The sequence below is a fragment of the Epinephelus lanceolatus genome, chromosome 5 (assembly GCF_041903045.1).
Source record: "Epinephelus lanceolatus isolate andai-2023 chromosome 5, ASM4190304v1, whole genome shotgun sequence".
Classification (NCBI taxonomy): domain Eukaryota; kingdom Metazoa; phylum Chordata; class Actinopteri; order Perciformes; family Serranidae; genus Epinephelus; species Epinephelus lanceolatus.
Genome location: NC_135738.1, coordinates 4132914 through 4158288, shown reverse-complemented (window position 1 = coordinate 4158288; position 25375 = coordinate 4132914). Strand labels below are relative to the sequence as shown.

At 41.2% G+C, this 25375-nt stretch overlaps 1 protein-coding gene across 1 annotated transcript in view; it reads left to right on the top strand.

The window, feature by feature from the left end:
• The window catches only part of cftr (CF transmembrane conductance regulator), a 66100-nt gene that overhangs the window by 14083 nt on the left and 26642 nt on the right, over positions 1–25375 (top strand). The window contains exons 6-13 of the mRNA XM_033635747.2: positions 4322–4485; positions 4808–4933; positions 8562–8808; positions 8892–8984; positions 13363–13539; positions 13741–13932; positions 21313–21407; positions 25251–25337. Of these exons, the coding sequence (XP_033491638.2) occupies positions 4322–4485; positions 4808–4933; positions 8562–8808; positions 8892–8984; positions 13363–13539; positions 13741–13932; positions 21313–21407; positions 25251–25337 (1181 nt within the window). The remainder of the gene's footprint in view (positions 1–4321; positions 4486–4807; positions 4934–8561; positions 8809–8891; positions 8985–13362; positions 13540–13740; positions 13933–21312; positions 21408–25250; positions 25338–25375) is intronic.

Below are 25375 nucleotides of genomic sequence, written 5' to 3'. Positions count from 1 at the left end.
TGGATGAAGGGGAGCTCTTTGAGGGTGAGACCTGAGAGTTTCACACCTACAGGTCAGCTGAGGTTCATCACTGCAGTGTTGACTCGATGAAATTGGACTCCTCAAAACCTAAACTTTGCTTGATTGTTTGATACGTTCCCTCTTTCCTTTCTTTCTCTCTTGACTTTCTGCCCCCTGCCTTTGTGCTTTTTGTTCTGTTTTGCATTTGGTCATAGAAATAATTCATGCATTCTTTGCACTGCTGATCTTCAATGCACAGCATGCAGGGGACAGGGAATTTTAAGAGTAATGTGACATCACAACTCAGGAAGTAATCCTGTCAAAGTGCCCTGTGGTAAACCGTGCACTGTGACCTCACTGAGGTAAATGACGGTGAATCTCTATGTGTGGATACAGGTGCCACAGTGGTTGAGATGGCTTTTCCTTTTCCCAGTGGGACCAGGTTCAGATATTTGCCATTGTGAAAGTCTAGTCATTTTTATCTATAGCCTAATTTCACAAATCAAAAATGTGCCTCAGGAGGATTTACAATCTGTACAAAGTACGACATCCTCTGTCCTTACCAGGCTCCCAGAAACAGCAGTAGGCTGTGAAGACAATTTAACATTGTGGCCCAACAGTGGAAATACAACTTCCGGGACCATACTGGGATTCATCTGGGCCCATAAAGGCTTTTACTTTTAGACTTGCATTGTAAAAGACACGTCTATAAACCAGAGAATACAACCCCTGCCAAGCGACTCGTTTCACTATCAGGATTTGATCCATTTGGTCCGATAACATTTGGAAAGTCTAGATAAGCTACACGATTACATCAGTGCATCCACATTCAGTATGTTTACATGCAGCTTGAGAAAATTTAATTATTGGCTTAGTCCGACTGAAACCGGACGTTTAAATGCATGTAAACAGCTTAGCCCGACTATCCGTAGCTCGACTAACACACCTCCATATTTCGATTGAAAATCGAACTATTGCTGCATGTATCCATTTCGTCCGACTGGAGTCCAACTTTGCGTTCTGCGCATGCACCACTTTTTCTTTCGCAAGCTTTCACCTGGAAGAAGAAGGAGATGACGTAGCAGCAGTGCAGTAACTCTCAGAAAAACAAACAAACAAACACCATGGCGACTGAGAAGCAGAAGATGCACTTCTGGACGGAGGAAACTACATTCATGCTCTGACGGCTAAAGGAGCTAAACATTTTGAAGTTTATGGATGGTCGGAAAACGCAAAACACGGATTCATTTTAAAAAGTTTCTGAACAAGAACCGGAACTAGTTTGATACGCACTGTATTAAAAAGGACACAGCGCCGCCTATCGAGGCAGAGTCAGACATACTTGCTCAGAAATTTGATTTTCTCTCCTGCATGTATACTCAGACAAGATGAGAAGTCTGACTTGACTGATTAGCCGAGCTATGAGCTTAGCTCAACTACTGCGTGCATGTTAACGTACTGAGTGAGTTTAGCCGAGAGCCAAACTGGAAGTTAGCCGCTCAGCTGTTGAAGTCTCTAGTGCTCAACAATGTAGAAGATCTGGGTAAATTCATACCTGAGAAGCCGAACTATTTTGGCCTCATGTGCCACTGAGCAATTTTCATAGGACTGAACGGGGCCCTGTCTCTTAACACTGTATCCTGTTCTCTGTATACATCAGTGGTCCTCAGACCCTCGACTCAGATAAGGAAAAACTCTTTAACACTAAAAAACCTTTCACAGGGTAAATAATGTAAGAAACCTCAGTAAGTGCAACTGAGGAGAGATCCCTCTCCCAGGACAGACAGACGTGTGATGGATGTTGTGTGTACAGAATAACCAGCACAATAAAATTGACTAGCTGTAGCTGGGTAGCAACATCACTGACATCTCAACGAGCATAAGTGATATGACAGCTGTCAACAGCAGAACTATATCAGACTTTCACCGTAAAGAATCATTGTTAACTAGCTATGCAGCAGTGTATTTCATAGTTTATACCTGTCACTGTGGTCACACCACTCGACTCTGCTCCGCTGTCTCAGCTGTGATGTGCACCTCCATGCTGGTGCTGAGAGTCTAGTAACGATGGGACCGCCCTTATTTCCCATCATGCCTGTCTGTGCTGATTTAGTGTTTCTTTAGTAGTCTTAATTTTTCTGTTCGGCCTTTATGCACCTATTTTCTAATGTAAATCCACAGTGTTTATGATGTGTCTGTTCAGAACATGGTAATTATCATGTTTGTGCTGGTTTATAGTTTCAACCATCAGTGAGGTGGCTGTTACATTTCTTGATTAGCTGTATTTTCAATTGAAACTGTGGAAGGAGGTGATTCTGTGATGTCTGTAAGCATGCAATGATTAAATAGAGCTCAGCCGGGTAAATGTAAGGATAATTATTATTTGGGTACAAACAGTTCTTATGTACAGGCACTCTAAGGGCCAACAGTTCCTGTATAGTGCAAAATGTTTTTACCACAACATTAACTGTTACCCATTAGCGCCATTGTAAAATACATCAACATTAATCTCTGCATAATGGGTAACGTGAGTGATGTAGAACACATTTAAACACAGTTTTCCTCAGTTTATGGCCTTAAACACATCATCCAATGGCATGCTGGGAAACTCCACCTATTTCGCCCGATTTGGCCTCAGACTAATTAGACGTAATCGGCTCAAAAACTATTGACTCAACACTCAAAAACACTCAAAAACTGTTGAGTCAACATGAAAAAATGATTTATTATTTTGTGTCAAGTCAACATTAGGTTTCTGTCATTTTGACAGTCTGGGTCATTTGTGTTGACTTTACATTAAAAGTGCGTGTTGTGGATGGATATGGGTTTATAGTGTGGTGGTGATGGTGACTCATTTTAAGCAGCAAAAAAAAAGGAAACTTGCCTCCCCGGTCTGCCTCTGGGGTTTTTTCGGACCTAATTGTATTGCGGAGTTTTGCACAGCAGCGACCGGATCTTTGCTGTCAAACCACAAAAAAATGTGATGGCACAACAGTCTCCTTCAGTACATTATTCTGTGCTTTCTTTTGATTTTCACATTGGCTAGTCATCCTGTTTAATTTGTCTTCTGATTAAATCGGAACCGCTGAAACAAGTTGTAGGAAGCCTCTGCAAGTAATTGGTTGCTGGCAGACACTCTGTGCTGCAATAAAATGGTTAATCAGCAGTGCCGTGCACTGTAGAGCCGATGCGCTGCTGGTTCTGCCGGCCTGAATACAATATAATGTCTATAGCCTTACTGTTGTGTACAGCCTTTATAGACTGAGCTGAGTAGTGATGCGCGGGTCAACCCGTAACCCGCGGGACCTGCAAATGGACCTGCGGGTCGGGCAGCAGTGATCATCTGTTAAATCTGTCTGTAAATGATATTTTGACATTATTGGCTATTACTGTCATGGCATCCGAAGGTACTGATGTGTTGAGCAGGTGACAGTCCGCGGTCGTTTTCAAAACACAGTTGTGTCACGCACTCCAAAAGAAACTTGTTGAAACTTTAAATAAAATAATTTATTGTACAAAACGGGGGAAACAAATGTTGACAAAAATGGTTCCATAATTCATATTAAATTCAAAAGATAACGAAAACACAGCTACAAGTTAGAGGGAATAGTGATAAAGTGGTAAAACTTGGCTTTGATCCACAGCCTCAGACAGATGTGCTCAAGCGTGCCGTGTGCACAAGCTCCGTTGGTAGGCTATACTATATTTTCACATTTTTAACAATGCAGTTTAAAAGTTTTGATTTTTATTGATAACCTACATTTACCAACAACAAAAAGACTACATTTAGCACCAAAAGATATGTTAAATAAATAAATAAATAATAATAATAATAAAAAAAATAAGCAAATAAAAAAACGAATATCGAATACCAAATTTTGATAACGAATACCTACCCATAGAAATGAATATTCGAATATCCGAATATTTGGGTACAGCCCTAATCTCAGTCAGACCTGCCTCTTCATACAGTGGCCCATCATAACATGATCCTCTCACTCTACAGTCTGTCTGTGCGCTCAGTCTGTCCCAAACCCTCATGTTTTCACTTTACTGTGGTTAAAGACAGAATGTGTTTGCTGCCAGCTCAGTTAACTGTTTACCTTTGTTGCACATGAATACTTTTCCATCTCTGTTTTGTGTGTGTTGATCCAAGATGACGCTGTCCTCCGTTAACTCCCTGAGCCACCTTATAAGCCCACAGGTTTTCACTGGAGTATTCCTTGAACTTGACCTTTGACCTCTCTGTCATCAAGCGCATATTCCAGTTCGTCTGTGTACACTGATGTGATCTCTGTGTACTGTGTGTGTTTCATTCCAGAGCCTGGGTCTGGCCCACTTTGTGTGGATCACTCCCCTGCAGTGTATTCTGTGTGTGGGTCTGATCTGGGAGCTGATTGAGGTGAACGGCTTCTGTGCGCTGGCAGCTCTGACTCTGCTCGGCATCATCCAGGCCTGGCTCTCACAGAAGATGGGACCGCACCGGTGGGGAAACACTACAACACCCACTTGTGTCATAGAACAAATATATGTGTGAAAATATTAAAAACCACACATAAACTTGTAGTTGTTTTATAGTCTAATGTCTAGCAGCTCCTGTGTTTTTTCTTCTCTCTATTCGTATTTTATTTGTTCATAAATACATGTTTGTGCACATGTAGCTGCATGTTGTGATATGCATGTGAACGCTTGTATGTATGTATGCAGTCATGCTTATAGACGTGTGTCCTGGTGATCGTGTGACTTGCTCTGTCTGTGTTCTGTGTGTTGATGCTGCTGTGAGTTGACAATGTTTAACTGTAAACAGGACACAGCGTGCAGGGATGATCAGCCGCCGTCTGGCTCTCACCACAGAGATCGTGGAGAACATCCACTCTGTGAAGGCGTACGGCTGGGAGGAGGTGATGGAGACCATCATCAAGAACATCAGGCAGTAAGACACCAAAACACCCAACTGTGTCACAAACAAACATTTCCCACTGCTGTTGCCTTTTCTATTAATACCCAAGTTTACTCTTGTTTGCTTCATGGTGACTGCAACAGCAGGTCTGTTCGTCATTCAGTGTTAATTTTGGTAACGTAAACTATGAGTTTGCCAGAGGCCTTTCTCCGTGACTAAGAAGAGACGATAGGGAGACGGCACTGACGTCATGAAACAGTTACATCTTGTGTAACTCATGCAAATACGGCCACTGAAGTGTTTCTTAGAGTATTTCGCAATGGGCAAATATTCACCCTTTACAGCTGTGCTAGCAGTTTTGCTAACTAATTCGGGAAGGCAGCTAATGGCTAACTTGGTTCGTCCAACCAATAGCTGGAATCAAGTGATATGAACACTGTTAACACGGTTCTGAACCAAGACAGCAGCATTCTAATATTTCTCATACTATCAGGGCCGTGAATAACCGCTTCACTCCTTCTGTTGTTTACCTTTCACAATAAAAGACCTACTTAAATTAACTTACTTGACTCACTTTTCTCTGAGCCCTCTCCTTTTTTGTTCCGTCTCTGTGCGGTACCGTCTTTGAGTGGTAGAGCCTCGGGTGCCCACAGGTGGCGACAATAAGTTTATCCTCCATTTCTGATTTCTGAAACGTCAGGAGATTTTCAAACAGATGCCAACGCTGAAAGGCTCTTGCAAACACGTGAATATGCAAATTTTTGCAGGTTTGTGTCATTGGTGTCGCTTCATTTGCGTGATTGACATTTCCTGGCACCAATTTGCACCTATCTCCATCTTTGTATTGACTTTGTGTGTAATCATGCTGTGCAAAATGTTCATTTCACCTTTGGTGTGAACTCATCATAGCTGTGGCTACATTAAGACAAGACTGAAAAAAGTAGTTTAAAGAGGAGACAAAATATTAATGACTGATTTTATATATAATGCAGCAGTTCCGCTTCCTGTGCTGTGCGTTCCTTATGGGGACCACACCAACAGTAAATACAGAATCTGTTAGTGTTGTCACGGTACCAAAACTGGGACCCACGGTATGATACCAGTGAAAATATCATGGTTCTGAGTAGTATCAGGATACCACAGCGAAAATGAGGCAGATGTGCCTTTTGTCATTTATAAAAAGATGAATCACTTTTCTATAATACATCAATGATATTTCAATGGAATAAATTACTTATTGACTTATTCATACTTCAAAAACAGCATCAGTGAGTGATTAACATAGAGGGGATCAAAATAAAATAAATAAATAAATAAAATAAAAATCAACCAGCCACCCTCCTCCCCTGACAAGTTAAGAACAGTCCCTAAAGTGCGGTGAGGTTTGTGGAAATGTGAACGGCTCGTTTCTCCTCTGACACATCACATACCTGTGTGCCGCCATGGCACGGCTGTTCAGGTACTTTTGGGCAGTGGTGACACCGAGAAGAGGAAATTATTGGACCTGGAGCTGGGCTTCTCTGTCGCCGGTAAGCCGTTATCTTGCGCCGTGGAGCACTATGGCCACTGTATTTGACAGGAATACGTATTCCTGTCCGTGTCTGTGTCTGTGACCCCCGTTCAACCCACAACCGTCAGGATTCACCTTTCGTCTCTGCTGCTGGTTGAAATCTGTACTCGCACAGCGTGCTGAATGATTTATTTTGCTCGCACAAAACTATTTTAAGTCACAAATGCGAGTAACGTTGAAATACTCGCACAGTAGAGCCCTGTAGTGGAAAACAAATAGGACCCCCTATAATACACCGGGCTCCCTCTCTCTCCCTCTCTCTCTCTCTCTCTCTCTCTCTCTCTCTCTCTCACTCTCATCCTATTACTGCATCTTGCTAACTCGGCCATTCTGGATGTCACTAACTCGGCTTCTTCTCCAGAGCCTTTGTGCTCCACTGTCTCTCAGAATAACTCATATCACAGCGGTGCCTGGACAGCGTGATGTGTGTGGTTGTGCTGCTGCCGTGGTCCTGCCAGATGCCTCCTGCTGCTGCTGCCATCATTAGTCATTAGTCATACTTCTACTGTTATTATACACATATGACTATTGTCACACAAGTATACTGTCTGATACTAATACATACTTTCAACATATTGTACCACAGTAGCCAGAACTATAACTATAATATTATTACTTTCATTAATGTTGTTGTAAGCTACTGTCATTACCTGCATCTCTCTCTCTCTCTCTCTCTCTCTCTCTCTCTCTCTGTCTCATTGTGTCATATGGATTACTGTTAATTTATTATGCTGATCTGTTCTGTACGTCATCTATTGCACGTCTGTCCGTCCTGGAAGAGGGATCCCTCCTCAGTTGCTCTTCCTGAGGTTTCTACCGTTTTTTTTTTTTCCCCGTTAAAGGGTTTTTTTTTGGGGAGTTTTTCCTTATCCGCTGTGAGGGTCTTAAGGACAGAGGGATGTCGTATGCTGTAAAGCCCTGTGAGGCAAATTGTGATTTGTGATATTGGGCTTTATAAATAAAATTGAAATTGAATTGAATTGTAGCATTGGTGGTGTTTCCGCCCTTGCATGTAATTATGGTGCTGCATAAATTGCACGTCATGCTGTTGTGATGAGTGAATGTCATGAGTCTTTTTTGGTGAAGTGAAGCCAAGCTTTCGACCGCTTCTGTCTCTCCACCATTTCGTCTTCTTTGTTGTTGAACGTACTGCTGACTGACAAGCATGATGTGCATCATCGACGTAAAGATTCGGTGTAATGAAAAGAATCGATAAGGGAGTCATTAAGCATAAAGGCTAATGATGTCAATGAATTGAACCCGTCGATTCCCATCCCTACTCAGGACTATGACTAAGTAAAAAGCAGACAATGATCACTACTGTCATTTAAACTTGTAAAAATATCTTTAAATAACGTAGTATCAGAGTTGGGTATCGGCAGGTCTTAGGCCATTTTAACAGTGTTGAAGGAGAGAAACTTTTATTGTTATTGATTGAAGTGTGGAGATTAAAGTATATATCCCTGATCCTTCAAGTCATCCATCTCTGCAGTATCTTTTTATATGCTGTATGTGTATTGATATTATAGATATACTGTAATAAATGAAACTGAGCAGGTAAAAGAAACAAGAACTAGAGAGTCAGCCAACTCAGAAGGCCTCAACTGAGCAGCAGAAGTGGAATCAACCTGGTGCTAAAACTGAGACAGAGATGTTAAAACATGTGGTTAGCCAGCAGAACCACGCTGGCGCCACTGCTGGCTGTCAGAGCCAGAATCAGGATCACTGTAATTGGCAAGTACAGTAAACGTACAGGAAAGAGTTTTGGTGTCATGGTGCAGAAATAGTTTGATAGCCAACAGAGCTAACATGGAGCCATCAAGACTTCACATTTACCTGATAATAGCTAATAATAGATAATAACTGACATATTGTTCACCAGAACGCCTTTTTGGATGCTGGTTGCAGAGAGATCCTGTAATTCTCAGTAATGTGATATGAATAATTATGTTCATCTGATATAGATTACAACAAATGTAAAATAATGAAGCAGTGTTTCAATGAAGCTTTATCACACTAGTATTATTCATATACTTATGAAATAAAAAAAACAAACATCTTTCCTCCGTCCCTCTTTCCTTCCCTCCTCAGAGACGAGATGACGCTTACGAGGAAGATTGGTTCTCTGCGTTACTTCTACAGCGCCTCATACTTCTTTTCCGCCATCTTGGTCATCGTGTCTGCCATCGTGCCGCATGCGCTCAGTAAAGGCATCATCCTGCGGCGTATCTTCACCACAGCCTCCTACTGCATGGTGCTGCGGATGACGTTGACCCGCCAGCTGCCAGGATCCATCCAGATGTGGTATGACACGCTGGCACTGGTCAAGAAGATTGAGGTGGGTTCAGAGACATGCACGTCTGAGGGGGACGCCATTCATCAAGGCACTGATACATCTTCCATTGTTGTGTTTTCCTCCAGGATTTCTTGTTGAAGGAAGAATACAGAGTGCTGGAGTACAACCTGACCACCACTGAACTGGAGCTGGTCAACGTGTCTGCATCCTGGGACGAGGTTTGTTCATTTGCTTGTGTGTTAGGATGCCAGACATGTTTAAGGTAGTTTAGAAACGGTGTTGCCATTACATACTGTAGTTTTTCCACTTGAGACGACTGACAAGTGTCAAATATGTTTGTTTATGTAAACACATCAGGCCGCGATCACGTGGAAAGCATTTTTGCAGCTGCAATGCATTGTAAGAGTTTTTAATGAGAATGCTCGCTGTTTTTGCTACGCGCCTCATGTTTCTGCACTCTACACGCCTGGTGATTTTTGCCTGAGCACTCTGAACACCTTGAGTTATAAAACTTCAACTCAGAGCTGGAAAGCGCTCCATGTCATCTCCGCTTTTTCCCCATTGTCCAATGGGATGATTTGAGAGGCGGGCCTTCTGTGGTGGCCACGACAACAAATTAACAGTTGGTAAACAACGGAGGAGAAACTGGTGGTAGTGGTTGCTGGATACCCAGAGCTATACGGCCTGATGATAGACAGCAGGTTGTCAAACTGCCCCTGAGTCATCCTAAAATATGCCTGGAAATGTCCATGATGGAGGAGAAGCTCCTGGACCAACTGGTGGTACTCCCCATGATCCAGCCTCTTCTTTAGGGTCTCATGTACCCACACAGATCTCTGTTTATCTGCTGACAGCCTCTCACCCTCAACCAGAGCTACAGACAGTACCCTCTGCCTCAACATGTCAGCAACTACACACTGACTACTGGAGGATAAATAGATAAACGGTATATTACACAGGAAGGTTAGAATAAGGAGATGAGTTAGTGGTTGCCTGGCAACAATAAAGGCCCAGCAAGTGTTTTTTCTTCTTTTTCCCAACAAAAACAAAAGGCAGTGCGGTGCGCTGCGCATTTTGTGTCATTATCTGGCTCCCAAATGTTATTATTGGTGATGGTCTGTAGTGTGTTATAGTGTAGTTTTGTCCTAAATCCACGTTGCATTACAGGTGTAAGAGTTAATTCCTCACCATCACTGGGACTGTGTAGTATAATCTTATCTATGGGCAGAGGCTGTAAACTTCATCTCACAGGTGTGATTCATTGACCACCCGACACCGTGAGAAAACCAGCCTCCATCTGTGTTTTTTTCCCCGTCTCTTTGCATAATTAATTATCGCAGTGTCGTCACCAAACTTTGCCTTTGCTGGGAACACTCTGAATCTCCCTTTGAGATTCACAGTATTCATCACCTCATTCCCAGATTCTCCTCTTGCCTTCTCCTCTTCCTGGAATGTGCCATTCTCAGATGAATGGGAGGGGTGTTGCCTTTCTTTACTGCTGACAGCGTGTACGTCAGCTCATTAGAATGAGAATTGCACAGACTAACCTATACAAACCGCAGCGAGCGACTGCCCGGCATTAGAGGGACGCTGACCCATGAAATGTCACAGAGGTCAATGATTAAGCTGGGCGAGTCGAGCAGAGTTCCCTTTTCTTAACAGTGATGTGTCACCCGTTAATCTTTACGCAGGCAGTGACAGATGATGTGAAATAAGGCCACTGTGAGAGTTTGGGAGTTCTCCTTCTATCTTTGGAGACTCTCTTGTTTGTCACAGCAGTTTGGTCTGAAAGCACAGCGTGACTCACACTCAGACATCCGTCAGGCAGACAGCTACTGTATGTAAAGTAAAAACACAAACCACGTACACACACACAGAATGACGTTTACATTTGTGTAGCACGGTACAGTGTTGTTAAAGAAGACTGTTGGTGGTAAAACACAGGTCTCTTTATTCTAATATCGTAGAATCTAGTACAACATAGTATTCTGTAGTAGTTTCATGTGATATAATGAAGTACAGTACAGGGCTCGACAATTATTACATCACTTAACTGTAACGCAGCCTTTAAAACCAGGAAAACACTTACAATATTAGGATATCCAAAATCTAAGACGATATCTAGTAGGGTTGAGCTGAATACTCAAATGAAACGAGCGTCCCGTACGGGTAATGTACTTTTTACAAGAAGGATTATCATACAAGTAAAATGTGTCATTATCTGTACTTGTGATGAAGGAAAATCCTCATTTTGGTAGCTGTGTTTAATCTGTTACTCTTGTGATAAAAAATGATCTCAAGCTCAGCTCTGAGGCTGCTCTGTAAATACTTTTCTCACAGGTAATAAATATTTCAACTGCTGATTAATCCAAATAAATTTCAGGCTTAAAACAACATCGTCTGATTAGGCCCATCCCACTTTTGATTTAAACTCCACCCAATTCTGGCATAAACCCCGCCCACTCCAAGTACAGTTACAGATAATTTGGTTGGTTGAACAGATACAGACACAGATGATGATGTACTCGCTCATCACTAATATCTAGTCTCATATCCCAGTATCGATACCACGGTAAAAAAAAAAAAAAAATAATCCTAAAATCCCATGTACTTAAACAAGAAATACTTTATTAAAATATTTGCATATAAAATAACATTTCTGGGATGTCGGTGGCTGTTGCCGCAGCGGCCCGGGTTCGAATCCAGCCTGTGGCCCTTTGCTGCATGCCATCCCCCCTCTCTCTCTCTCTCCCTCCTTCACGCTTACCTGTCCTGTCCAATAAAGGTAAAAATGCCCAAAAAATATCTTTAAAATAACATTTCTATCAACAGATTGATATTACTTACTGTATATACAGGGGTAAAGTAGTTTTAAATTCTTGCCTATACTATTACCAAAACCTTCATTGCTTCATATTGTTCACTTCTCCTCGCTTCATGCATTTTTAAAAAGCAAAGTCAAAAACCAAACAAACAAATAAAAACATTTCAATATTTTACTGTACCTGTATGGAGTAGAAAGAAATTAGAAACACTTAACAACATGTGTAGTAAAATATTTGTTTTATGTCCGTGGTCCAGTTGTGGAAAAATCAAACGTCCCAGTACGATAAATCAAACGCACCCCAACCGCTGTGTTTCGGAGGTAGACGTGCATGCGCAGTCGTGTACTGCTGAGAGTGAAATCCCTGATCGTTAGCTCACACGCAGCTTGTTCAAGCTGTTCTCTGTGTTGTTGAAATGGAACAAACTGAACTGAATGACATTTAACAGCAAAACTTTTCGCACATGCGCATACGGTTCCAGTCACTAGGCATGCCGACCGTCACAACATTAACAATGCCGAGCTGTTTGTGCTGCTCACCCTGTTGATTTGAAGTGAAGTGTAGATCTGTTACTGTAGCAACTCCACCTCGTCGTCCATCCAGACAAAGTTATCTGTGCCTGCTTTCGCCATTGTGTCTTCTTTGTTTTGGTTTGTAATCACCGCGTTGTAGAGGAAGGCGCTTCAGCGCAGGTGCATGGCGTCATGCCGTGGTGTTGCTTTGCAAATTTACACTGCCACCCATTGGCCTGGCGTGCACACTACAGCGTTTCCAGTAGATTTTGCGGTTCCATTTGAACAGGGATCGTTTCAATAACGTCGTCATATAAATGCAGAAGTTTTTTAAAACGCAAAGGACAGACTTTTCTGTTTTTAGAGAAACCGTTGTCGTCTAAACAAGGCCTTAGTGGTATGCGGTACCAGACCGTACCGGCTTACTCTCATGCGCTTGCTTCTGCCATCCTTTTGTGTGTAGGTATGCCATGTGTAGTTCTACTTCCTCGTCACCCCCTCACTCTGAATGTAGGCATGGACTGTAACGCTATATGGCGTATACTGCCCCCATCAGTTCCGGAAGAGTCATAACACCGCTTCTTACGCTGGTATCAGTTCTTCCGGTTTTTCAAAAAAATGAGTATCGCTGGTTTTGTTTTGTTTTTCTGAAAGGTATCATGAGTATCGGTTCTCATGACATCACTAATACTGTACATATATATTGTACATTTTGAAATTGTATTTTGAAGGTCCAGTGTGTAAGATTTAGGACTCAGTGATTTAGACCACTAGAAAAACTGAATAAATCAAGTTCATGTTAGAAAATTAAAAAAACCCCAAAAAAACAGTGTTTTTCCAACACTGCTCATCGTGGAGATGCTGCTAACTACAGTGGGTGATGTGAAAACGCAAATGTCCCTACCGAGAGCCAGTGTTTGGTTTGTCCGTTCTGGGTTACTGTAGGAACATGGTGGTGCAGCATGGCCATCTCCGTAGACGAGGACCTGCTCCCTATGTAGATGTAAGCATTTCATTCTGAGGTAACGGAAACACAACACTTCTTATTTTCAGGCGATCATACACTAAAGAAAACAGACTTATTATTATTATATTATATTTCTGCCAATATATCCCCCTGAATCTGACACACTGGAGCTTTAAAAACTAAATGAAAACTCCACAAACTGGGAGAAATGGTTAAATATAAATTATGTTTCTGTGTACCATCTTAAGTGTTTATTTAATCCATTAAGACTCTGATTTGAACTCTTGTGCAGGGCATCGGTGAGCTGTTTGAGAGGATCAAGCAAGAGAACAAAGCTAACGGACACCTGAACGGTGACGCCGGCCTCTTCTTCACTAACCTCTACGTCACACCTGTGCTCAAAAACATCAGCCTGTACCTGGAGAAGGGCAAGATGCTGGCAGTGGCTGGATCCACTGGCTCAGGGAAGGTAGGTCAAACAAAATAACATCAGGTTTTGGGTAGAGTGTTTATTGAGACTGCACAGAATCTGCATGTGCTACTGAATCCATTTACTGTCAGATGTTTGGTCAAAGTGTCCTCGAGCAAGGCACTGAGGCCCTACATGCTGACTCACTGCAGCCTTAACATCTTAATGCCTCAGCATAAAAATGTTCTCTGTTCACTGCAGAGTTCCCTGCTCATGATGATCCTGGGAGAGCTGGTGCCGTCAGAGGGTAAAATCCGACACAGCGGTCGCATCTCGTTCTCACCACAGACTTCCTGGATCATGCCGGGGACGATTCGAGACAACATCCTGTTTGGCCTGACCTATGACGAGTACCGCTACACCTCCGTCATCAAGGCCTGCCAACTGGAGGAGGTACCTTCACTTTATCATGTTATTCATTCTTTCTCTTTGTCAGTGTATTTCTGTCGGGATGGTCAAACATGGAGGCTGTTGTTGCTCATGTGAACTACACAAATCATTTGCTTATAACACCAGACTCACCCGAACACATTAAATATAACCACTTCTGTTACAGCAGAGGATTTTTGCCAAGATTTTTAATGTGGTAAATCAGTGCAGTCTGTTGATATTTTCACCCGGCCAGCAAACATCTCAAAACACAATCCAGTCAATATGGTCAGGGAGCTTCAAACACTCATATTTCCCCTAAAATATGAAGATTAATAACCATTTTTTGGTGAAAACACACATATTTGGAGCATACTGAACATGCAGATGGACCACACGAGTGTTCAAAACACAGGCACAAAATGTGACTGAATACACAGGTGCAGTGTGGCACGTAATGCAGAAGCTCAGCGGGCTCTCACATGATAAGTGATGTGTTGAGAAAATATGGGTGTTTGGATATTAAGAATATGGACAGAAGTAGATCACACTGTGGATTTCCTATAAGCAATGGACACTGAAACATTTCCAGCTGACTTTCTTACTGTTTCACATCACCATCACTTTTTAGATTTTTAACTTTACCTTTTCACCTGTTGAAGGATTTTAATCATTGGAATTTAAGTTGTCAGATAAACAAGTTGAGTTAATGTCAGCGGCAGCTCAGCTAGCAGCTCCTCTTGATGCTCTGAGGAGTGTCGAAGAAACACACATTTCCAACGTGAAACTGCTTTATTCAGTTTTTTTTACTGGTTGTAATTACTGGACCTGTTTGTTTTGAAGGAGGAGGAGACCTCTGTGGGTGATTTGGCTCCCGGTCCAAACATCCTGAACAGTGAACGCTGAAGGAATCCTAACCTAAAAATAAAACGGCACAGGTGGTTGTTTAAGATGTCAGCGATTTTCAAATACTTATGGAAAACTTTGTCAAGCTGCAATAATTGTTTAAAAGTTCACTGGATATTTCGATACTTTGCTACCACCATGAGAACTTGTCCCCTCAACTGACATTAATTGTTGGTGGACTTAATGCAATTTGGGCCGGATTTTCATGCGTCAGTGTAGTCGCTGGGACGGCACGTTTTCAGGTGATGAAAAATTTGTTGTGTCTCCCGTCCTGGTTGGCACAACCGACCACATATTTTGCAGACCGCAGCCACTGTTGTCAATTAAAAAGGGTACAAACAAAAAGAAAGTGTCAGTGAGCAGGAGTATGTTGAGTGACTATAAATCAGTGACACATAGTAGCAACATGTTGCACTGAAGATGTCACTGAATAATACCTTTAGTCATGAATAACTTTGTGTTTCATAATAGTTTTCTCCAATAAATTCATCTCCAGCAGCCTCCTCCTCCTCCTCAGGTCTTTTCTCTTCCATCAGACTGATGCTCTCTGCTCACTTGTCTGTTTGGAGCCTCTGCAAAGCATCAAGAAGGTTCAGGTTTCCCTGGCTCCACATTCACACCCATTATGAGCCTCACACACACAAAGACACGCATGCCTGCACAGCTTCTGTCTCTTACACTGACACACACACACTCAGGCTCTCATAAGCCTCACTGTTGAGTGACGGGTCCCTCAGCAGAATAATGTCTCCTCCGTTGCTATGGAAATCTCACGTTATGTCACTGGGATGGAATATGAGCTTGTTGGTTCCCAGTGACAGACGTTTGCAGCTCAGACAAGCTGTGTGGACACACTGTCAGATCTGTCCTGTGACTCTACATTCAGTCATATTATTAAATATGTTTTACATTGTTGAGCAGAAAAACTAGTAGGAATTTTTTATGCTGCAAACTGCCAGAAGTGATATAATATTTTTTGTAGATACTGCACATGCATGTATAATACTTATGTACTAGTCCATAGCCATTGGTAGCTTTGTCACCTTCTGCCTATGCCAATCCTCAATGCCTATGTGCAGTTTCACATAGATTGACCACGTCAGTGAGTAGATTTTGTACAGCATACCATACCATGACTTAGTCATACCAAACATTAGAAAACACCAACATTGGTCCACAGGGGGAGCCACAGCGATCGGTCACATTTTAGCCATTTTGAAGCATTTTTCTGTTGTTATAGCGCCACCCAGTTGCCAATTAGAGTTAAATTTCTCCAGTCACCTTGAGGCGTCCTGTTCTACATATCTACCAAGTTTAGTAAAAATCCATATGGCGGTTAGGCCTAGATAAGAAATGAGCTCTCTAGCGCCCCCATTTTGTTTGATGGGGCCAATAATGGAGGGGTCCCCTCAGATTATGTGTGGTCATATGCCTACAAAGTTGCGTGGTGATGGGTGAAACCCTTGAGATGTTATACACCTTTATGTGATGAGCCACGCCCTCCGCAATATTCATTGCCTTATAGAAGCTCAGTTTTAGTAAGTTTTCCAACTTTTGCCAAGAGGGAACTTTAGATATTGGTCCCTAGATTATGTTCACCCAGTTTCATGCAGATCGCTCAAACTTCCTAGGAAGAGATCCATTTGAAGTGTTTTTCAAAAAATTCAAAATGGCGGAAAATCTATATAAGTGGAAGTTATGGGTTCTTGAGGCAAATGTGTTCCTCATGAGGAGAGGCATCTCTGTGCAAAGTTTCATATCTCTACGACATACGGGGCATGAGATATGCCCATTCAAAGTTTGACATTTCAGTCGGTTGCTATAGCGCCCCCCTTTGGCCAATTGATGTAATATTGCTTCATTCACATCCTCCCATGACCCTCTACCACTGTGCCAAATTTCACATGGATTGACCAAGTCAGTGAGGAGAAAAACGTGGAACAGACACACACACAGAGTTTTTGTCATCATATAGTAAGATATAGTAAGATACTATATACGTATATAGAAAATACAAACAGTCTGAATGGACACACAAAAAGTCCAACATGCAATACAAACGTTGACATAAATGATTTAGATGTAAAGGTCTCAGAAATGTTGATGTCTGAGATACGTCAAGGACATGTCATCTATATGTAGAATATACAGGAAGAGTACATTACAGTGATGTCATATATTGAGTAATGAACTGTCCCACACTGTGTCTCCGAACTACCACAAGCATTTAAGAAGTGTTGAATCAAATCAAATTTTTGGAATAATTTGTGGAGCCTGTGTAAACTTGAAGTTTATACTGATAAATCAGAGGCATTTTTTGTTTATATTGGTGTTTTAAATACACTGTATTAGTATAATTTATACAGACATCAGTGGAGCAGCTCAAACAGAGGGCGACACATCATATTTATTTACAGCCACCTCCATCTCCTGTGGCACCGACAGTGTCTCAGTGGTTTTGACAAAAACACAACATGTTGTCACAGCAAACAAAGATGGTGTGCAACACTGACGCCTCAATATACTGTAAAAAAAAAAAAAAAAAAAAATCTGCTTCCATTTTGTCTTTGAGGGGAGGAGTCAAATGCTGGCATGTTAGGTCAATAACAAAAGCAGTGTGGAGAGGAGTCACACCGTCAGTTCGGCTTTAGATTGTATGGAAATGACACGACGTGCTTTGATTGTGAGTTTTGAGGCTGAAAACAGGAGAGACAGTTCCTCTGAGGTTTTGTCAAACAGTCTCTAAACGCAGCTCATCCTCAAACTGTGTTGGAGCTGAAGCTTTATTTGAAGGATTCATTTGTGGTTACAAGTGATTTTAAGCAATGTCATGTCATGTATCAGTCTGGCATCACACTAGGTACTTTTTTAAATGATAAAAAAAAAAAGCGCAATTCATCTACATTTTTCATCTGCATTTGCAGAAAGCATGATCCTTATTAAGGCAGAATTCACAATATTTTATATCAGATACATTTAAGATGGTCTTTCATAATTGAAGATTTAAATTCAAAGGAAAACATTTTTTCTTATGTTTCTCAAAATGATCCTCACTTAAAAAATGTGGCATCTTAAACTGCAGCTTTTACACAACCTTTTTTACAACATCATCGGTTTTTGTAACGTGTTGTAGTTTTTGTCTTTGCTGTGTAACCAGTCAATCAGTTTAAGAGTTACAGTGGTTTAAATCTTGTGTTTTGGGAGAGAAAAATGTTTTTTGTGTGTGTATGTGTAAGAATGGTGGAAACCATTTTGTTGCTGTTTGGATCAAAGATTGCGCCCTTTTTAAATGATTATTTTTTTATTAAAATACAGACAAAATAACAGATATCACTTAACTCTTCACCAAAGACAAATAAAATAAATTAAAAATATATGTATTTAAAGAAATGGAAATGGAATTAAATGAATAAATAACACTTAATGAATAAATAAAAACTGTAAAACGCGGCCACAGGTCTTTGCTAATAGTAGAAAGACAGATTTTCCAAGTACAAAATGCTGTCTTCCTCATCACAGGTCAAAAACCTCTTCAGTTAGACAACAGATATGACTGTATGGATAACAGAAGATAATCCATTTTGATCAAATCAAATCGAATCAAATAATATTGAAGAGGGATGATTGTAGGATTGCCTGTTCAACCAGCCGTTCTGCCAGTAGTACAGTATTAGTACAATATATTGTCCCCATTCTTCAATATATTTGTCCCATCCCTCAGTATCGCTTTCAAAAGGCGGATTTACCAATTAAAAAACATACTTATACTTCATTCTGCTCAACTTAGACCTGTTGTCCTCGTTTGTAGACATTTTAGACCAGTTTTAGCAACAGTAACAAGCTGAGACGTTGTTGATTAGGAAGTACTCATTTGCAGACATTTGTAATTTTTCATCAGCTCGTTGAAGGACATTGGATCTTTCTTGTCATCGCATTTGAGGACACTGGGACTTCGTCATCGTTACCTATAACTGTTAAAAGTACCAATCCTTCACTGATTCTCTGTGAATTGCCTCGTCAAGCACTTCAAGAGGTTAGAAATTTCTTAAGAGAGAAACAGACACAGGAAAAATCCCCAAGGCAACCCTGACAGACAGAAGTGACAACTAGAGCAGATCTCCTCAGACGGAGACGAGGCGTTTAGAGGGCTTCTGACTGTAACTCCTCACCATTGTTGCTCCCTGAAGCACCAGACAGACTGCCGTGGGTGGTCTTCCCACTGTAAACTCATCCTTTGCCTCTCCAGCCTCGAGCTAGTCGACCCAACCGGCAGGCGCTTTTTGTTCACAGTGAGACACACAACATGTCTTTTTACTATGCCTCCTCATTTTACAAGCTGTTAAACAACCTGTTAACTTGGTCCCCTATGCGCTCCTGTCAGGACAGCGGAAGCTGACGGGAAAAAGGTAGGACGCTTTAACGATGATAAACTTGTACTGTCACTTCATTGTTATTGGTTTGGACGTCTGTTTCCATGATCAATTACCACCGAACGCACCGTATGTCTCAACCTGTGACATCATCCATGTGCCTGTCTCATCTGTGGTTTGTGCTTTCTGTGGTTTGAACTTTGACAATAAATCTGTGGTCATATGAGCACAAATTACTCTGATTACCAGGTAATAGTCATGTTCAGGACTGTGTCTTGGCACACTATGTTGTATATACAGTAAACAGTAGTAACACAATAAGAGATACCTTACTCACGCATATCAATAAATAAAGACTAAATTAGGAATATTAAAATTGAATTTAATTCAAATTAATTTATTTGAATCAGCAACTTTCCATACAAAAAAGGATTGATTTTATTATCATTATTATTATTATTATCATTATTATTATTATTATTATCATTATTACTATATTTTCATGTATTAGTTTTTTCTATTCCATTTCATTTTCTACCCTGCATTATTCTGAGTGAAACCAGTATTTTGCATTGACTGCATGGTGCTACAATCTTGTGCTGTTTCAGTCTGCCCCTGATGTGTTTTTCCAGTCAAAATATTTTGCATTTCCTCCCTCAGAACATACTGGAAATCCCCCAGTCACCACATTCCCAAAATCATTCACATAGGGCCATTTTCTGCACCCTAAAAAAAAAAAAAAAGCTAATTATGAACGTGCACAAGGGCGTTGTGAAAGGTCATCAGGCCTTCACACTGGACACTTCAAAACATGTTCAACTACCTGGTAAAATTTAAATACGTCAGTCACACTATAGAAAGAGAAACTGAAAGGAATCAGTTTTACTTTGACGCAATCATAGCAAAGCATGTGGAGGTCTATTTCAAAGAGGTGGACGTGAGATATTTCTTTAAAGGAGAGTTTGCCCCAGAATCAAAAATACACATTTCCTCTTACCTGTAGTGCTGTTTATCAGTCTAGATTTTTGGGTGTGAGTTGCAGAGTGTTGGAGATATCAGCCGTAGAGATGTCTGCCTTCTCTCCACTATAATGGAACTAGATGACACTCAGCTTGTGGTGCTCAAAGTGCCCAAAAATACATTTGAAAAACTCAACATCAAAGTCTCTTTCCAGAAATCATGACCCGGTTACTGAAGATACTCCACAGACCTTGTTGTGAGCAGTTTCACGTAGGAACTATTTTCTTTCTACCCAACTACACCCACCAACTGCATCACCACGCAGAAGGACAAATACTTATGGAAGAGAGACTCATGCTAATGATGGCGTGAGATGTAAACATTAATGCCGACTGTAATGTTAGCTAGCTATCTTGTTGGCAAGGGGGCCAAATAATGCTCCAAAGTTGGGATAAAGTCTGGCGAGGGAAAAGGGAATATTGCCATTTTTCAAAATGGTGTATTTAAATATTTCTGCATTCTTGGGTTCCTAAACAGTCTTGGAATTGCATAAAATGGGTATGACTGGAAAACTGCGAGTTGACAGCCATATACTCTTTATGCTGTTTCAGTTCTGCCCACAATTTGACCAATATTTGATTAAAATAGCCTCAAGACTGAATGAATAAATAAAGAAAAAAAATATGTGTTCACTGCTGATTTTATCTCATGACTTAATACCTTGCAGTAATTTCCTCAGCTAATGTTTGATTTTACTTTTCTCTACTCATTCATTGGAGGGCAGTTAATTATTGGGTTTGGATGAGGGGCCCACTTTTGAAAATGTTTTCCACCTGCCCGAATTTCATAATGGCTGGCCTGCATCTAGTTCCATTGTATTGGAGAGAAGGCAGACATCTCTACAGCAGATATCTTCAACGCTCCGAAACTCACACCAAAATGTTGTAGACTGATAAATCACACTACAAATAAGAGGGAAAAATGGTATTTTTCATTCAGGGATAAATTGTCCCTTAAAGTGAATTGTTTGACTGTCCTCAGTGTCCTAATATGTTTGTACCTTTTCGTCATGCTCTGTGGTATCACGCCGTTCCTCTTACTGTTCTCTAAAAAGTGACCATACGTCTGTGTCTGACCTGCTGACCTCTTCCTTTCCTCTCTGTGCCAGGACTTTGCTCTGCTGCCTGAAAAAGACAAGACGCTCCTCGTTGAAGGAGGGGTGACCCTCAGCGGCGGTCAAAGGGCTCGTCTCGGACTGGCCAGGTACTTCCTCTCACACCTGAGCATCTGTCAGAACGCCTCATTCATTTCCTTGTAACTGTCAGTGCAGGCCACCTCTGCTGGCTATTTTTAATTTTGCTCTTTGCTTTGTCAGACCTTTCGTGTTGTTGTTTCACATTTGACAAAAATAGAACATAATTGAGGATTTGAGTCACACTTCTTATTAATGACATGCTCGTAAGAGGTAAATATAGCACGTGGTGAGTTGTTTTGTGTGGGTTTTTTTAGGAGATTGTCCATTTGTTTACTAGAATCTGTGGTATATTATTGTTTAATGAGAAATGGGAATTCAACTCCCTTTGTAGGAAATGGCCAAAATATTAGCTGCTGCACATGAGATCGATCAAAGGGAGTGCCTCACAGAAAATAACTGACAGATGATACACCAAAAGAATTGTTATGCCACCGCACCAGCGATAGCTGTGGTCGGAGGCATTATGTCTTTGAGTTGTATGTATGTCTCAACCTCATGAACACGATATCTCAAGAACGCCTCAAGGGAATTTTTTTCAAATTTGGCACAAACGTTCACTTGGACTCAACAATGAATTGATTCGATTTTGGTGGTCAAGGGTCAAAGATCAAGGTCGCTGTGACCTTGCATCCATCTCATTCTTGTGAACGCCATTTCTTGAGAACAGCTTAAAAGAATTTCCTCTGATTTGGCACAAACATTAGAGTGATTAGATTTTGGTGGTAATAGGTCAAGGTCACTGTGACCATGCCTGTCTCATTCTTGTGAATGCGATATCTAAAGAACACCTTAGGGGACTTTCTTTAAATTGACATAAATGTCCACTTGGACTGAAGAAAAAAATGATTAGCATAATTTTGTGGTTGAGGGTCGACAGTCAAGGTCAGTGTGACCTTACAAATTATGTCTTTGCCACAAATAAAGAATTCATATGCTAATTATGATGAAACTTACACAAATGTCTAACAGGATAAAATAATGAAGGTCAAAAGGTCAAAGGTCAATTTCACTCTGACATCATCATGTTTTAACGTCATATCTCAGGAACAGAAGGGGAGACATTTGGTCAGATACTGAATTGGTGACTCTAATCTTGAAACTGTGCTGATTGTATAGATCTTCTGAAGCATCCATGTTTTCACACACATGGATGGAGAATGTCAGAGACACTGGACTGGTGGGCGGAGTCATGCAACCACAGGGCGGTAATTCTAGTGTTCATTTGAAAACCAATACATATTCACTCCTGCAACCTTTATCAGCATTAGAGGTCTGCATACACACTGCAGTTTGCAATAAATAATTCAAAAATTCAATTTCAGGGCCATAAAATAATCACCGTTATCAATATCATAACTAACACTTCCAGGGTAAGAGGTTCCACTCTTTGTAAAAATCATTTAGTCGATGTTTTTATTGGCTTACATGTATTTTAGGATTTGATGTCTTTGGCTTGGTTCCCAACAGTGTAAAGATTCGAGCCTCTGCTGTACATAACCATAACCTGCTGCAGCTGATAACCATCGCCGATCATTCTCATCTGTGTGTTTGTCTGCCTGCACTAACTGTTGTGTTTTATGGCCTCACATTTTAATGATGAGTGCTTTCTACGGCTCTGCTAGAGCTTTATTACTCCATTAAATCTGTGTGTAGGTTACAGCAGTCAGACACTCACGTATTCCCGTGCATTATTTATTGGCTTAGTGTCCTTGCATCAATTTGCAGCCAGTCATTGTATTTTTTGGCTCCCGCCATCACTGTAAACATTCGCTGGAATTGATTTATCCACAGGGACCAGACTTCCTCATTTACACCATTTGATATAAAGTCTCTCTTTCTCTCGTCACAATATTCTCTGTTTCTCTCACCTTAAAGGGTAACTTCAGTATGTTTTTAACCTGGACCCTGTTTCCCCATGTTTTTGTGTCTTAGTGACTAATGGGATCAACAGTTTGTGAAACTGGTCCAGTACTGGGTGAGACAGGGTGCAGTGTAACCATTCAAGGCATGTTTGTACCCTCGATTTATGTCTAATAAAAGTGTGTGTTATTGTCACTGACAGGCTCAGATTGTTATTCTGAGTGTCTGACAATATTATGGAAAGGATCTTCTGCAAAGGCAGACCTTTTTGTGAAAGAGTAAGATCCTTTTTTTAAATCATTTTATTATAACAAAACACACTTTATTCGAAGTCAACAGAAACAAAACAAAACCTACAAAAATTGTCTTGGTTTATCTTTTAATTGTTCCAGCAGTCGCCAGTTCTGGATTCGTTGATATACTGGCACTATACATACTATACATACAGTTTATTTAAATGGAGTCTGGTGTGTTTGGTGACGGTGATTTCAGGGCTGTTTCTGGTTAAACTCTGAGCCTGTCAGTGGCAAAAACAAACACTGTTAGTGGATGTGAATCGATGATGTGATCGTGCCCAGAGTGGTTACATTTAAATCTGTTTTGACCCTGCTAGCTGCAGCCCCAGCCCCTTTTACACTGCCTCTTCAAGGTGGGAGTCTCACGCCTCTCCATTTTGTATAATAGGTACAATCGCAGAATCCAGGTACAGAGTTGTCTCTCCTTTAAGGCGGCAGCAAAGGTAGTAACAGTGCTGTAACTACATCTTGTGTAAAAGGGACAGGCAGCAGGACAGGACCATTGACAGGACAGGTGTGACGTTTTGACAACGTGTTATGCGTGCGACCCGCCATTAAGAAATTTTAACAGCAGCTGATAGCAGTTAGCAGCTAACTAAATAAAGAACAGCGGCTGAAAATGTCTGCAAATTGACCCTTTGCTAAGCCTCTCCCTTAATCAGTCACTGTCCAATCCTACGTTAGCAACCGTGTATAGCAACCGAGAGGTCTGGCATATTAGCCACTTTGGCATATTAGCTTCTATTAGCTCCCTTTGTCTACCCCAAGGAGGGAACATAACTCAACATTAACTTAAATTTAAACCATATATTGACTTACCCTGCTGTACAAGAACATTCATTGTCCTTCACGTGAAGTGTCAAGACGTGGGGTGCCTGACGCTTGCATTACGACTGGTGAGCTTTTCCCTCTATTTTAATGTTATCATGATTTATACTCCGCCAGCAGATGATATTGTGAATGTAGCTCTCACATGCATATTGAAGACCTTTCTGTCGGCTTCTCTCTGATATCTCCAAACAGTTTTTCCAGAAATTTGATGTTATTTCCTTTGGAATATCTCTCACTGATATCGTTGAAAACTCCATATTTCTTATACTAGGAGCGAAAGCTTGACGGACGTGGCAACAGTAACTAAGGGGGGCGGGGCTTAGCGAAGGGTCATTTGGGAAAACAATGAGGTCTTGAAGCTTCTTACCCTCTGGGCAGAGGACAAGATCAGCCACCATATAACGGACAGTAAATGATTGTTATTGCCATGTTAATGCCATTGTTATTGTTTATAAAGCACTGCCAACACATATGTTTTATGTAGCACTAAAGGCAGACACTGTTGTGTTACATGTCACACCTGTCATGCTTCTTTTGCTTCCGTGTTGCTGGCATGTTGTCTGAAATCACACATTGGAGCAAACTGATGCTGCCGTTGTTTGGTTTTGTGTTAAAATTCAAAGGAAGCATAAAGACGGGACTTTGTAGCAGCACCTGTTGCTTAACACCGGCCAATTTTTAAAACATTTTCATTTCCCCAAAACGTGAAAATAAGGTCCATGTTGAAAAATACTAAATGTTTTGTCAGTATTTGTATTTTTGTATCTCATGTGTCCACATTTCTTTACCTTTCTGTTTCTCTCTGACTCACTGTGTGTGTGTGTGTGTGTGTGTGTGTGTGCGTGTGTGTGTTTTCTCTCTCAGGGCTGTGTATAAAGATGCAGACCTCTACCTGCTAGACGCACCTTTCACCCACCTGGACATCGTGACAGAGAAAGAGATCTTTGAGAAGTGTGTATCCCAACAGAGAGTCTTTCATGTGGCGGAGG